Source organism: Lutjanus erythropterus, chromosome 23 (genome assembly GCF_056507025.1).
Source record: "Lutjanus erythropterus isolate fLutEry1 chromosome 23, fLutEry1.hap2, whole genome shotgun sequence".
In the NCBI taxonomy this organism is placed as follows: domain Eukaryota; kingdom Metazoa; phylum Chordata; class Actinopteri; order Lutjaniformes; family Lutjanidae; genus Lutjanus; species Lutjanus erythropterus.
In genome coordinates, this window is record NC_139339.1 from 17,347,933 (window position 1) to 17,364,027 (window position 16,095).

Genomic DNA, 16,095 nt, shown 5'->3' on the forward strand with positions numbered 1-16,095 from the left:
AGATGTTGCTTGGAGACTTATAAAAAGACACCTTAAAGTACCTAACTTTGGCAAAATGGACTTATTTTGACATTCTGATATTCTGATTTTTTAACCTTTAATGTAATTGATGCAGCTGTTTTACTAGATCTTTATTTCCTTTACATTCATGTTGAGAGTAGCAAAGGCCACCTATACTGATGTGCACAAAGCCCAAACTGTTGCATAAAAATCCACCAGAATAATTAAGTGTCTGAAAGTCAAAATATTTTTTTTACAGCAACTGACATGTTGAGCCCTGTTTTTCCACACTAAAGGTGTCAGCCCTACCTAGCATTATCTTTTAACCATTTTCAAAATTTGCATTTCTTTTCAACTTAGATGAACCAAGCAGATTGGAAATATAAATACAGGAAACAGGAAAGGAGAAAGTTGACCGAGGTTCCACCAGGTACCAAGCTTCCCCAACTGTTGGAGCACAGAGTAAAAAGGGGTGGGACTTTGGAAGGGTTAAGTGGCATCTTTGAACTGCAGAAAATTCCCAACTAACTATCAACCTGTAGCATCTGAGTGTATTAAAATAAACATAAAGGTTTGATGAGATATTACACTTGCGCGCACACTTAAAAAAGGCATAGAAATCACTTGCTCAGAACAAAAACTTAATCTTGTAGTTCCCTCGTGCCTGTATCTGTGTTGGCTTGATTCTGCCAGTTGGACTTTCTTTGCATGATTATATTATCCGTATGCGTGCATTGTGGATATTGTGGTTCTTTTGTGGAGTCCGTGGTCTGGTCCCTCTTTGTTTGCTTTGCTTTCAAGAAATAAATTATCTCCAGCTTGTTTAGCACCCCTCAAAAGTCACAAACGAAGCTCCACAGTTAAGGTGGACTTGGCTATTAAGGTGCTTTCTGGATCCAACATTCCCATCGGTCCACCTTAACAAGTCCCCAATTAAAGGCAGACAGTCAGGAGTTGTTAAGCTAGTCCAGCAAGTCCACCTTGGTCAGTTAAGCTGTACACGTTGTCTCTTCCTGCTTAAGGAGTCCATTAGGAACTGGATGGGTGACGATGTTGTTATAGTGTGGTATTTAGCAGAATGATAGTGGATATAACCATGTAGTCAATGTCATTGAGCTCACTGGAGGCCTAAATTGCTCCAAAGAGAAATAATGTGGTCTCTGGCAACAAGATCACAGCTCCAGGAGGGAAATGCTCTTCCCTCGTCATATTTAGCACCTCCAGGACTCCTCCATTGAGCTCTGGTGGTGGAATGTGGAGCAAAATGTCAGCACAAGAGAAAAACAACTCTTCTTAACGATGGCGTTTGAATCTAACGGTGCTGACTAAACTTTTTTTTGAATATGTGCTAGGAGGATGTTGGACACCAACGTAAAAGTGATAGTTTCATATGTGGTCATGTAATTGCATATTGGAGGAGAGGAGAAGATTAAGAAGTAGTGGGAGGAGATGACGAGAGAAAGAAAGATTAAACAAGAGTGTCAATGGATCTTGGGGAAGACCCAGAATGGATCCTCTTTCTAAGGCCTTTCTAAAACTTTCAGGGAGGTACTTTCAGGCAAGAAGCCCAAAAGAAAACTAAAGGAGTTGAATCATGGGAGCCCTCGCAAGTAAATGAGCATCTGTGATCCTTCCTCTCTGAGAAATAAAAGGTTAACAGAAATGGGCACAACCCTTCAGCTATCCACCCACGTTCAAGGTGTTCTTCTCCGCCATCTACCAGCCTTTTCATTGGAATTCCACTGTATCCAGTCTGAAGAAAGAACAATAGAGGGTTACCAACAGTTTCAGTCCGAGGGCTGACACCTCAGTCCGTCAGCCACTCCCCCTCTGAATCCTTCCTGGATCCCGCCTCTTTTCACCTTCAGTCACAAAACTCTTCCCAAATCAACATAGACAGCGGCGGTCACTCTTGGTCACTTCCTCTGAGGAGTGAACCACGTTGGGGACGAACCCGCTCTTCACGCCCTCCCAGCCCTCCTGGATTGTGATATCTCCAGACCGCACCAGGGCAAAGATGTCTCTGGTCAGCTCGGTGAAGGCATGTTCCACGTTGATGGCGTCGCGGGCCGACGTCTCGACGTAGCGCATCTTATACGCCCCCGCCAGCTTCTCTGCTTCCTGACGGGTCACCTATAAGATCAAATGAGATGAGATGAGATGAAACTTTCTCTAGTTGGAACTGGGCCCTCAGAAGCTAAGAGACGTACCACACCCTCTGAGAACTATAGTAGAGGTTTTGAGGTCTTCAGTCTTTCCCGGGAACTAAGGAGCTCCAAGAACTAAACCCAGGAATGCAGTTTTCAAACCCATAATTTGCTTTCTTTGGTCCAAATCGCTAAATGAGTTGGTAAAGTTTTTGTTTTTTGCTTTGTTCAGTTTCTTTTCACACAAAAAAGAAATTCAAGCGAATCAAAATGCAACAATTAAAAGTAAAGAGAGGCAGAAGGTCTTATATAATATAACAGGTGACAGCGATCATTATTGGATATTAAAGGTTTATTTGGAATTGTGGCTGTATAATTGACATTTTTTAATGCAAATATTGGCCTCTCTTATTCCAAATGGATGAAATATAAGATAGCAAGTGTGTTTTGGTCCTGCAACCACAGAGTGCATTAATGCATTGACTGTGTGTGTGAGCACGCTGCCTCTAAAGCTGCTAGATAGTGTCTGAACCTGCTTTTGGTTATGATGAAATGAGCCAGACTGCTCACTCACAAGATCATTTGGCAATTCAGCCAATCCACACGAGACTGAACAGAAGCATCAAATCATCTGCACTGAGTAGCATCACTTTCACAATTTTGAGGTGAGTGTGATAAGAGTCTTGTAAATGAGCTTTCTGGTTCAACGCTCAGTGATGAGATGAACAGATCAAGATCAGAATGAAGCCGCTAAAATTGGAAATTTGATTTTTTAATCCCGCTGCTACAACAATGTTAAGTGTGGACAGTCTTATGCCGAGTGTTTTTGCATTGTCATCCTGTAATGTCTAAATTTCAGTGGTGATATTTTTGCTTTCTGTCTGCCATCTGACCCAAGAGAATTCAACAAACAATGACAACTTGCCTCTGATCCAAATGTGTGTTGATCTAAATCTGGACAAAAAAGTTATTTTTAATCCTGCAGACTTTGCTAAATGTTACATAACATTCAAGACAGCATTATCCCATCAATTAATTTTAAGTCTTATGAATATTGTGTTCTTTTATACTTTACACACCTGGCGCTGTGCCTCCAGGTCACATTTGTGGCCCACCAATAGGAAGACGATGCTGTGTGGTTGCACATGGCTGCGAGCTTCCTCCAGCCAATCATGGACGTTCTGGAAGGAGCGGCGGTTGGTGATGTCGAACAGGAGGAGCCCGCCCACAGAGTTACGGTAGTAAGCCCTGGTGATGGACCTGCAGAGGTTGCAAAATGGAGGGGAAGACAAAGATCAGAGCCAGAAACAGTGGTGTAATAGTGTCTGTAGAAGTGGGTACACTCTTAATCTATGACCCCAGTTTTTTTAAAGCAGCCTGTTTAGCAAAGGATAAATGCCATGTGTTATAAATATGACATGTAAGACTACTCTGCTCGTGCCCATTTAAATAAATGGTTAATTAGTACCCAGCTTTGTCAGCACTAGAACAGAATTGCACCTTACTGTCCACAGCCTGTCTGTGCAGAACTTTGCGTGCGTGTGCGTTTTGCTAACATTAAGATGTGACCCTATATGTTGCTTTATAAGAAAATAACAAAGTTGACTGAGTTACCAAGCTTGCAGAAATGTTATTGGAGCACAGATCAAAAATGATTTAATGATAGTGTAGTATTTTTCACATTTACATCAGTTAACACCATCTGCTGAGATTTTTTTATTTTATTGTGAAAGCCTACAACAACAACCTTTGACCCCACATCTGGTCAAATAATGGAACATCACTTGTCAGACAGTGATGTGGGTTAGTTAGTACATGAACATGGACATAATGACATAAAAGCAAAAATAGCCAATGGGAAATACCAAATTGTCGACAACACATCATCAAAGTCAGACATTTAAACATTTGGTGGGGCCTGAGAGAATAACTTCAGATGTGTGCTGCTTGCAAAAAGTGCCAAAAAGTGTTAGCTTTTGATAGCCACAAGCTAGTGTCATTTAACTTGGCAATTATGGTGGTTAACAGTTAGTTTCAGTTTCCAGCTTTGCGGGTGCAGATTTGCACGTCTGGATGTGTGCAGGACTCTGGTATGATACAGAAAAAAGCAAAAAGCAAGATTAATTGTTATTTCAATCTAACATATGGCATATTTGGCCAACCCATAGCTGGACACTCAGTAGCTACAATGCTTTCCTGGTTAAGGAGTTGCTTCTTTAAGAACGGAGCAGACATTAGCATTAGCCTACATGCTGATTAGCAGGGCAAATACTATGTGATGTGATGGCAAAGCTTTTCTTAGTTTAACATTTCTTTAACAAACAAAATTAGTTACACTGACAATCACACAGATTAATCCATTCTTAACAATTTGTCTTTCTGCTCAGGATAAAGAGACATGAATAACCTGCAGTGAGGGAAAGGGAAAGTGAGACCTGATAAATCCAGGGTGAAAGCTATTCAGAGGAAAAAAACTGATGACAGGAGGTGTGAAAGGAGCAGAAGAAGCAGAGGTGATGGAGGTGTCAGGTGGAGGAGCTGAGAAGCTGGGAACAAACTGGATGAAGAGAAGATATTGTAGACAGCTGAGTATGAAGGATTGTGGATAATATGATGATCTAGATCAGTGGTTCTCAAATGGTGCGTAGTGACCGTGAGGCAAGTCCAGGTGTGCCTTGGGATTTTGTGACAACCATACATGATTACAGCACTTTGTATGCACTCTTCCAAATACAGAGAAAAATTCTATAACGTAAAAAACCTTTTAAAATGCCGTATTTTTTTCTCTCATCCGCACTCTGGGAACTCTGCCCCTTATTGGCTAGGACTCGTTGCCTCCTTTGGTTAAGTTGGTTATAGGGGCATGGATATAAATGAGATTTTGGCTTGTCCTTCGGTGCGACTTGGACAGAAAATGTTTGAAAACCACTCATCTAGGTCATTTTTCCAGCTACTGTGACTTGTCTTGTTTGTTTTGATGAATTAAACAACATAATAAACAACATTAGTGATGTAATCTAAAAAGGGTTAAAAGGGTATTTTTCATTTCATCTGGATTTTAATGCATTTTGTTGTCTGTTATCAGCGTCTTGACTAATTTAAAATAAATGTGAAATGAAATATATCAGCACTAGCCAGCATGCCAAGTATCTGCAATGAGTAATTGTACAGATAGTGTTCATTTTAATACAACATCAATAAAACTTAATATCAGTTGAGCCCAAGTGGAAACTAGATTCGTGTTGTTTGACTTTACAAAACAAACACTGCAGCGGGAGGAAGTGAAGAGAAGTGCTGCTAGATTGTGACAAGATGTGACACCCCGCATCCACACACCAACCCCCTTATGATGCGCCTATCTTCCCACAATGTCCTCACAGAGAGAACATCGACATAAATACAACGAGAAGGAAAATTACAGACCTGAGGTAGGGATGGGAAAGAGGGACGTGTCATGAAAGAGGAAGAAGGGAGGATTAGTCGACGGAGAGGGTACAGTAAAGAGAGGAGGAGTAGGTGGCAAATGTTCAGAACCAGCGAGTGATTCATTTGATTCAACACACAAACACACACACACACACACACACACACACACAGTATATATAGTTATCGAAGGAGCAAATACACAGTTGAAATAACAGTGACTAAGATGAGATCTGGAGGAGAAGAGAACTGACAAGGAAGATGAGGTTGATTCAAGTCAGTCAAACACTACAGCGTCACAAAATCCCAAAATATGTAAAAATGTCAGTACTAGTGAATCTTAAATACTTTCCTAAAATGGCTACAGCACATGAGTCAAAATGGCTACCTCAGTGGATCAAAGGATGCTGTCTGGGAGCGTTAAAACTTTCACTAAATTAATACTCCACTCAAGATAAACAGACCCACAGAGGGAACAAGTTTAAATAAAGTAAAATTAAAATTAAGACTGGGTTCATTCTATATTTCTGTTATCATCAACATAATCTATGAAACTACAAACTAAAACCAACCATGTATTAATTCCATCTCTCTATACTTTATGACTTTTCTTAAAAAGAAAGCAAGCTGGGTGCTGTAGTTTGTATCTAGTACATTTGTTGGGGACTATTTTCCGTGGCTGACTGGCACACATTTGAAGTGCTCAATAGTACTGACAGCAACAACATGTCACCCAGTGCAACAGCATTTTTTTTGGGGGGGGGGGGGGGGGGGGGGGCGGTGAGAATGGAGCTGTATGGTACAGAGGAATAATCTATATTCAGCTCAAATGTTTTGGACTTTTCATTGACTTTGTTGACAATTTCTTTACGCCCAAATTTTTTCAAAAAGCTTGTTTTGTCCACTCAACAGTCCAAACATGATAGAAGATGATAGAAGATTACCTTTCAAATGCGTTTCTCAGTCCACAAAAATCTTGTTAGCCGAAAGAAGACTAGGAATGTGGTTTAAGGGCCAAAAAGCCAATAAGCCACAGAGGTTTCACATGATCAACCTTTGTTTCTCCTATGAGAAATTAATGGTGCATCCAACTGGTGCATATCTCATTTAACAATGCTGTCAAAAAATAAATGAAACAGGTGAAGTACCACTCGTCTTACATAAAGTGACTCTTAAATTCCTATCCTACAGTTTTAAAGGAGAAAAATGAGCAGATCACTGATTTATTTGTGAGAGAAAAGCTCAGATTTTCTCTTCATCGTGGCTCCTTGACATTTGAGAAAGGTTTCTGATGTGTCCTTCGGTCTTGGAGGGACGTGTCACGGTTGCCATAGAGACACTAATCATGCTGACAGGTGAGACCAGGCCCCTTCTGTCAGGATGATGAGTAGAGCTGAATGTGTGAGTGCGTGTGTGTGCAAGCATGTGTGAAAGATGCATTTTAGGCTCTGACATATACATCATTCTGGCTTTATTACACCTCTCTCTACAAGCTGATGGGGAGATATTTGCATTTTAAATGTGCATTTCCTGAACTTTTATGTGATGAGGTCAGGCAGTAGAGGAATGTTACTAAGTACATTCACTCAACTACTGGACTAAAAGCTAACTGGTGTTTTTCAACCTTTTTAACCCTATTTTCCCATGTTTCGTTGTCTAAGTTACTAATGGGGGACAAACTTCTTTCAGATTAGTCCAGTATTATGCAACACTGCTGAACTGTCTGAGTACGTCCACTAAAAGTTTTGTAAATGGAGTCTGGTGGGTTTGATAAGAGTGATAAAATAGCTGTTTCTAATTACGATGTTGTCAGGTCAGCAGCAAAACGTATTTTAGCTACTTAAAAAGCAACCATCTGAAAAAAAAAAATCATAATCAGTTTAAGTTTACGTTATATTTAGAAAAATTTCACTGCTTTACCTTGCTGTCAGACAGCCTTTTCTAAAGAGAAACCGTCATATAAGCCAAATATTGCTTTCTTGAAACCAAGCAAACTCCACAGGTACAATCACCAATTTTACTTTCTGCAATGTAAAATCACTTATTTTGCTTATGGAGTTTGGTTGGTTTGAAGAGAGCAATATTTCAAATAATCCAAATTATTTGATGTAGAGTAAATAAAATGTTGGACAGTAAAAACAGAACACTACATATTGAAGTAAATAAGGAGCCCTAAAATAACCTCTACAGTAAGTTTCTCCAAACATGTCAGTTATGACTTCTTTTAACAGAAAGAAAAAAACATGTTTGAATTAAGATTCCCCTTCAGCCCTTTTACTCCCCAAACAGGTTTATTTTCCTCAGAATAATGTGAACTACGGCTCTTGAGAGCACTTTCATCTGTTTACTCATCAGAGACAACCCCTCCAGTCATTTTCTCTGCTTGTATCACCTCAAACCTCATTTGAAGAACTACACTCTCTGTTGTGTGAGTAAAGAATTAGACAGAGGTAGCAATTCCAGTTTTGAGACCTCTGGGCTACTGTACGTTATTAAGTTCCAAAAACCTAGTGTCCCCTAACATTAAGTACAAATGATCCTTTTTCTTTTAATTAACAAATACATTTAGACCACATTTATACCCTGTATTAAAATGTGATCTGTATTCAGGCAGATTATCCTGGAAAACGTGTTAATGCAAGGTTTAAAACTTGAACTGCCTGATGACATCTGGAGGTAGCAATGTAAACATCTGTACATAACATAACACTGATAAAGACTAAAATAAAAAAAAATAATTCTTTCAAATCTTGACAGCGAGCAAGTGGGAAGCCTGAAAATGATGTGTCTAATAACTAATTACACATTTATTCAGATGTAAACACACAGATTAGATCATTTGTTATCCAGATAATGTAAAAAGATACAGATCATATTTTGATACCAGGTGTAACAACACCTGTCACAACGAAACAAATCTGAGAAATAAACCAGGGTGTACAATTTCTACAATACATAAATGCATCTATCCTGGAAATGTAGTAAAATTGCAATTCTTTGGCACTATTTTTGTCTATTAATCATCTTTCTTGTCATGCATTATTGGGTTTTTTCTTTTTTCTTTACTGAGCTCTATGAGAAAATGTAATCATTTCACGTCTGGTCGAAGTCAAAGGTCCATTCAGCTCTCAGTTCTGTAAAAGCTGTTTTTTTCCCATTATATATTCACAAGACATGAGGAAACATGTCACACTTTCAGTTTCCAAATAAATCAGAATCAACACCAGTAAACCACAGGTTCCATGTTGTCCTCAGTGTTTGGGGACATCTGTGGTGCGACGTGGCCGAGATTCTGCACTGCACTTCCCAGAGATCACCTGTCAGTAAAGCGGCGTATTACTGTGAACGCTCCTCTGATGTGTCTTCCTCAACTTTTCTGCTGAATTAAGTTTCTCTTTTATGTGTCAGTCAGCTGCTTATCCTGACTACCCACTTCTTCTTCATAAACTACTGTTGCATAAACAGACACTGCATTATTTCCTATTGTGCACCGCTGGTTTTATTTTTAGACAGCAGATGTTTCAAAACAGCAGATGGTGAAACTGTCAAAAATGTTTTTTGTCAGTTGTCTTTTTACATCAGTCTGTGATTTAAAAGTGTTGTAAAGTAGCACTTTAATGGAACGGTTCAGATTATTTGAAGTGGGGTTACATGAGGTACGTAGCCCCGTATTACCTGCAGTAGAGTTCAACTTCTCGAGCCAGCGACGCAATTCAGAGTCAGCTTTTCAACAGTTTCCTCAGAAATTTCCTTCTCTAGTTTGTGTGTATTGTTGTGTGATGTCAGTGTTTTAAAGTCACACAATAATACAAACTGATTTAAGCAGTGTTTGACAAAATACATTTAAATGTCTTTAAAATGTATATAGGCCTAATTTTAAAACAGTAGTATTAAATGAACTTCTGCTGTAAGGATGTACTAAATCAAACGGTGCAAACCATGAAATCACAGACATGTTCCAGATTAAAATCTTATCGAATATGTGCAATTTTGAGCACTTTTATCTACATTTTGTCCAGTGTGGTGGAAATGACAGTGACCCCATGAGACAGGTGTTCTTTTTATGAAGAAAATGCATAAAATACTATTTCTTACAACACATGATACATGATACATGATACATGTCATAAATACGAGTTGTTTTGTGTCATTTATGTTTGAAGTTAGTATTGGATCAATATTGAATTTTAAAATTAGGCAAACGTCCAAAATCTGGGACAAAGGAAATCTAACAAAAATCACTTTTTATAAAATAAAAATAATGACTGAGTTACAAAAAATTACGAAGTTAAAGAACGATCCTTACATATATTATATCTTGTGATGCTTAAAATTAAAATTCATAGATGCTGGTACATATCAAACTATAAACCACTATGCTAATAAACCTACCATTACAGTACTATTACAGTAGTCTCTCTCTCTGTCTGTCTCTCTCTCTCTCTCTCACACACACACACACACACACACACACACACGCACACACACGCACGCAGCCGTTGTCTGACCTGAAGCGCTCCTGTCCCGCGGTGTCCCAGATCTGCAGTTTGATCCTCTTGCCGGGCTCGATCTCCACCAGGCGGGAGAAGAAGTCCACGCCGACGGTGGGGTCCGACACCTGGGCGAAGCGACCCTCCGTGAACCGCCGGATCAGACACGACTTCCCCACCGTGGAGTCCCCGATGACGATCAGCCGAAACTGATAGAGCCAGATCGCCTCCATGACTGCTTAGGAAGTGCCTGTCTCACCGTCTGTCTGTCTGTCGCGTTGTAGCGCTGTCTGCCTGTCTGTCTGTCTGTCTGTCTGTCTGTTATATCTATATGGTGCGTTTATGAGAGAGAGAGACAGAGAGGAAGAAAGATCAACATTAGATTAAATCTCATCTCTGTATTTTTATTACATTCCTAATATGTGTAAGGCAACTTTATTATCAACTTTACTGGATTAGGGGAGAGTGGGGTAAGATGAGCCAGTGGTAAGAGGAGCCACCCCTTGTTTCTATGCAGTGGTGCACATTTATTGTCAAGTGACCATAAATTTGGGAAGCATGCATAACTTCTATCTGGCTGTGATGGAGAGACGATCATGGGAGAAGTTAAAAGTATTTATTTATGCAGAAAACTTTAGACCATTTATTGAGTTTTTTAATAGCTTGTCATCCTTATTTTCCAATACTAATTAAAAGTGTGTAACCCCCTCCTTGATTAATGGTGTCTGTCTTTGTATTCTTTGTACTTATGGTGCTACTACTGAATTAAAACACGTTAGAGTCACAAGGAGCAAAACATATTACAACAATTTATATTGCTAGACTAACTCTGCCTTGATTCAGGGGCTGGAACATAACCTTTAATTGGCTGTTTGCCCGCGCGTTCCCCTCCCCTCTAACACACATAACTGGCTTACTGTGCCTTATTGTATTCAGTGCGTGATTCAATTAAAATCACGAGATATAAGAGAAAATCCTCTTATGCTTTTTTTTTTCTTGTCACTTGATGGCGTCAACTGATGTTTTAATAAGCCAGCTTTTTGGATTATTGGCCGTCGTCTAATGCCTCTTTTTGATATGAGGCTTTGGCATCTGAATGTGTGACCCTGCTGGCTTGTTTACATATTCAGACTACTGCAGCATTTTAAAAGGGTTCATTATGAATAAATATACTGTTATGTTTATGTTCATGTTTTAAGTATATTTTACTCACCATAATTTAAGTAAAGCTCTGAATACTTGGTTCAGACCACTTGTTTTTTTGCACAGAATCAGTTAAATGGATTCCTAAAACTCCCTTAAAATGTGACATTGACATTAAAATTGCATGTAATAAGCAATGAGTCAAACAAGTGAAATTGACTATTAATACCAAGATATGCCTTCTCTATATGCTTCTACCCTGCATTACTTTAATGTGTAACAATATGTATCATAATATAGAAGCAGGATACTTTAAAAATGTACAAAAACGTATTCTGATATAATTACTTATTACTTGTTTAAAAAAAAGCAAAGCTAATCCAAATATCACAATATTCAAAGTAATGTAACTTGATTGCTCTGTTTATAATGGTAATTCTACACATTTAAACAGACTTTGTTAAGTACACTATTCACACTTCACACTCAAACTTGATGTAAAGTGGCATAAACTTATTCTGCTATTCTTGCTAACTGTATTTCTGTGCAGCTAACGTTAGGTTGGTAGCTTAAAAAAGCTGAGAAATATGTGGAAGAAGCTTTTAATTTAACACAAAAAGCAATAAACGTGTGCTAGCTTTCACAATATGGTGTACGTTGGTTACTCTCTTTTTGGACTTTGCAGTCAGGCAGCCTTTTCTGATGGGAAACTGAAGCTATGTAAACCAGATACTGCTTTCTCCGAAGCCACCAAACTCCATCAACAAAAATGTATATTTTACCTTGCAGAACATTTTATTGTTGTAATCCAGTCATATAATGTAGGATATTATTCCACATAATAAATTCTTTTAAATTTAAAATTTTTTACTAGAGTAAAATTTTGAATTCAGGACTTTTACTTGTTACAGAGTATTTCTACACTTTTTGAGTGCTCCTTAAATCAAACAAAGATTTTCATGGAGCTCTTTACACTACAGCTCTCCCTCTGACCAGGCCATCAGCAGGCAGGGAGCCAGACACACGCAGCCTCCCTCCCATCACCCCCTCCGTGTGTGTCTCTGTGGAGTCGGGTTGCGTAGCTTGCTCGGTATGCAAACATTAGTGGCCGAATCCCCGGTGAATAGCAGCCTTATGTGCTCTCACATGCACCGGATGCGTTATCATAGGGCAGTTTGGAGGTCCACATCATATATCCCACATTTACAAACCTGTCAAACCTCCAATTTGTAGTTCACTGTTGTTTTTGCGAGCAGTATTGTTGTTCCAATTTGAGTTTTTAATGACATTTATGCTGTGAAATATCTATCAAGCGGCGCCTATAATTAAAAAGTGGGGGTGCAAGATTAGTGAGTGCAGGTCTGAAAAAAAAAACATATTAGCAGTTGTAATTGAACTCCCTGCAGAAATATTACACCAAAGTCCAGTGAAGAAATATGATATTTTTACAATTCCTAATGTGTCTGTAAAAGCACATATCTCTACAGACACAAGATAAGAAGCATCAAATGTTGGCAGCCTTCAATGTGGCATCAATGTAATCCATAAAGAAACTGTATTTCAGTACAAACTTCACATTATGGATTTTGTTACCTCAACTCGCTACCAGCCTCCATTGTTTTGCTGCATCATTTTAGTGGTATCTATCTATCTATCTATCTATCTATCTATCTATCTATCTATCTATCTAATTAAAAGTGGGGGTGTGGTGGTTTTCTTTAGTGGTGACAAAATGTTAAAAATATACATAATAGCAGTTTTAATTAAACTACAGATCCCTGCACTCTCCAGGGAAAATATTATGCCAAACTCCCTTTCAGAAACATGATATTTTAACAATGTCTAATGTGTTTGTAAAAAATACTTAGCTCTACAAACACAAGATAAACTGCGTCTTGTATTGACAGCTTACTTATCAATTCGGCATCAGTATAATCAATAAAGAAACTGTCCTATCTCTGGGCACCTATAGTTAAAAGTGGGGTGCAAGATTAGTGACAGCCAAGGGAAGGTGTGACATGATTTTTTTTTTTTAATTAGTGGTGACAAAATGTTAAAACTATACATATTAATATGACATTTTAACAATTCTTAACGTGTCCACTAAAACACATGACTCTACAAACACAAGATAAAGGGTGTCAGATGTCGACAGCCCTCTTGTAAATTCTACATCAGTATAATTAATAAGGAAATTGTATTTCTGTCCAAACTCTATCTAATTTGTCAGAGTTTATGTATGTTTGTGTATTGTATATGGAGTCTAGGAAGACTCCATCCACACTCCATACTTAGAAAATGTCTTATAGCAGAGATTGTGTTTACTGAAGGCTATTGCTAGACAAGTGCACATTATGAAAATGAAAAATACACCTTGTGCTTTCTCATGGAACCACTTTTATGCTTAATGGCCTGATAAATAACAGAAAAACAGCATTGAAATGCTGATAAACAGCTTACTTGGAACAGGAGTAGGGTTTAGGCCAGAATGGTTGCTGTTTCTTTCAGGACCAGGCTGATGTGGGCTCCATGGCACCGACACGTCTGGCTGTTTCGATCCTCAGGACGCAGGAACACAAGAGAAACTCTCACAAAACCGCCGATGTTTCGTGCTAAAACACAGAAACAGACCGAAGCTGCTGTCCTGTAATAGTACCAGCAGGCCCTGGAGGAGTCAGGGCTGGTTTCCTTGTTACTGTCAGGCCCGATCGAGAGCTGGAAGAAAAACGCATCCAGAGCAGGTGCAATATAAAAAAAAACCCGGATCTTTTTCGCTTTCAGTTGGAGCCTCGAACAAACCGCGGAGCAGCCTGTGGTATCCGTGTGTGTTTATGAAGGCAGGGTGCTGGCTGTCAGAGGGGAATCCCGCCGTATCATGTCAGTGTTTGCTGTGTGTTTGTGGGGGTTCGCTGCTGATGAAATGGCAGCAGTAGCAGCAGCATCATATAGCCTGACTCATCCCGCATCAGTACCACTACCGTAAAGGACAGTGGAGAGGCGCAACACTGAGGAAAAAACACTGTGGTGACTCTTAAAATAGAAATTATCCGGGAAGGAATAGTCAAATGGAAAAATAAGCGTATTGTGAATGATCTTATCTATTTTTTTTGTTTTTGTAGACACAGAATGGTGGAATAATAAAAATAAATTCCTCCAGGAGGATTTTAGAGACATATAGCTGCAAGAAATGCGTTTTAATATCTTTAGGTAAACGAAAAGCCATCCGACATACAGACGCTCCATGAGAATTATATTAAAAGTGTCTTTTATTTTATTAATACATTACTGTTTGTTCTTCATAACCACACACTGCGCCAGTGCACTGTCCATGTGCGCTCGCATCAGTGCGCGGGCCGGAAGTGAGCGCGCTGCATGCTGGGAGGGGTAGTCCATGCAGCACGACTCGTGTGTGTCTGTGTGTGTCATCGAAGGACCACAGTTGTATGAGTGACATCACATATTCTATCATCTTGAACACATCACACCTGCACAGAACTACTGACCTACTGAAACAGGAACATATTAAAGAGAACGACAGAACCTAAAATAAGTTCTGAATCCGAAGAACATACACAAGTTGCAAAGAAGACAACTCTGAGGAAATGAAAGAACAAGACACAATAATCATATCTGAGGAAGAAACATCTTCGAGCATCTTCGAAAAGGAGGAACCTTATTCACTCTGCTGATCTCACTCCATCTTCATGTGAATCTACAATCAAGGCAGACAGTGAAAAGCAGCAGCTCCAGTTGTTTTCTATAATCTCAATGTAGATAACTCTGCTAAAGTAAAAGGCAGATGGGAATCTGACTTGGGTACAATAGAGCCTGGGGACTGGGATTCTCTGTGCAGCCAGCCCTTCAAGGTCCTGGTGTCTAATTCTGCCTGGGAGAGGCAATTCAAGATTTTGCATAGGCTTCACTCCTGAAGCCAGACACAGAATGAATCCAACTCTGTCAGAACTTTGTACTAAATGTCAGTCTGCTGTCGGATCATTTATTCATTGTTTGTGGAGCTGTCCTCACGTCCAGCAGTTCTGGATTATAATTGTTCAACAGTTTAATGCAATTTTCAAACATCATATCTGAGTGCAAGGACTTGTCTGTCAACCACTCAAAGCTCTTTACAACTACTGGACACGTCACATTCACCTATTCATGGACACGGACCAATCACAAATTTGGGGCTCACTTTCTTGCCCGAGGACACTCGTAGAAAAGGTTGTCGCTGACAACTGGACTTGGTTAGAGTTCTTGAAACTCAAGAAAAAAAGAAAATAAAAGCAGGCTATATTAAAAAGAAAACAATTAACATTTAAAAATATTCATCAAACACTTGTTTGAAACTTAAGTCCCACCTCTCACTAGCAGATAACCAATCACATTTGAAGATAAAGGGGTGGCACTTGGGATGGCCAGTTAAATTTCAGAGGTGGACAGTGCCCTCTTGTGGCCCTTTAAGAAACAGCCCTATAACCAAGCATCTCCATATTGATTAAACTCTATGGTTTACATCAATAAACTCAACTAAATAAACCAATTTTGCTCAACACTGATGAGAGTGGATCTCAGATTGATTTAATCTTGGTTGGTGCAACACAGTCCAAAAGTTCAACTTCGGCCAATAACTGTTTTTCCACTGAATGTGCTATTTTAAGTTGCAGCCACATGATTCAGTAATGCTTTCATTAAGATGCAGGTGTATCTAATAAACTAGACTGACACTCTCTCTCTCTCTCTCTCTCTCTCACTCTCTCTCACACACACACACACACACACACACACACACACACACACACACACACACACACACACACACACACACGCATGGGGGCGTGGTTGTCCCGTAGCTTCAGCAGCACACAGACTGAAAACAGTGTCTCAGCTGAGGA

The 16,095-nt window shown here is 39.4% G+C and overlaps 1 protein-coding gene across 1 annotated transcript; it reads right to left on the bottom strand.

Moving 5' to 3' along the window:
* Positions 1-276: 276 nt before the first annotated feature.
* Positions 277-10,535, bottom strand: rab39bb (RAB39B, member RAS oncogene family b). Its single transcript, XM_084712404.1, has 3 exons — positions 10,079-10,535; positions 3,227-3,407; positions 277-2,133 (listed from the first exon to the last, which is right to left on the bottom strand). The coding sequence occupies exons 1-3, from the start codon at positions 10,291-10,293 to the stop codon at positions 1,888-1,890; spliced, it is 642 nt and encodes a 213-aa protein (XP_084568530.1). The 5' UTR covers positions 10,294-10,535; the 3' UTR covers positions 277-1,887.
* Positions 10,536-16,095: the final 5,560 nt, after the last annotated feature.

Excerpts from the sequence above, each read along its gene's own strand:
- rab39bb (XM_084712404.1), bottom strand. The coding sequence starts at position 10,293 with ATGGAGGCGATCTGGCTCTATCAGTTTCGGCTGATCGTCATCGGGGAC. Across the intron at positions 3,408-10,078 it reads GCGGGACAGGAGCGCTTCAG|GTCCATCACCAGGGCTTACT; the intron begins GTCAGACAACGG and ends CAACCTCTGCAG. Across the intron at positions 2,134-3,226 it reads ACCTGGAGGCACAGCGCCAG|GTGACCCGTCAGGAAGCAGA; the intron begins GTGTGTAAAGTA and ends TTGATCTTATAG.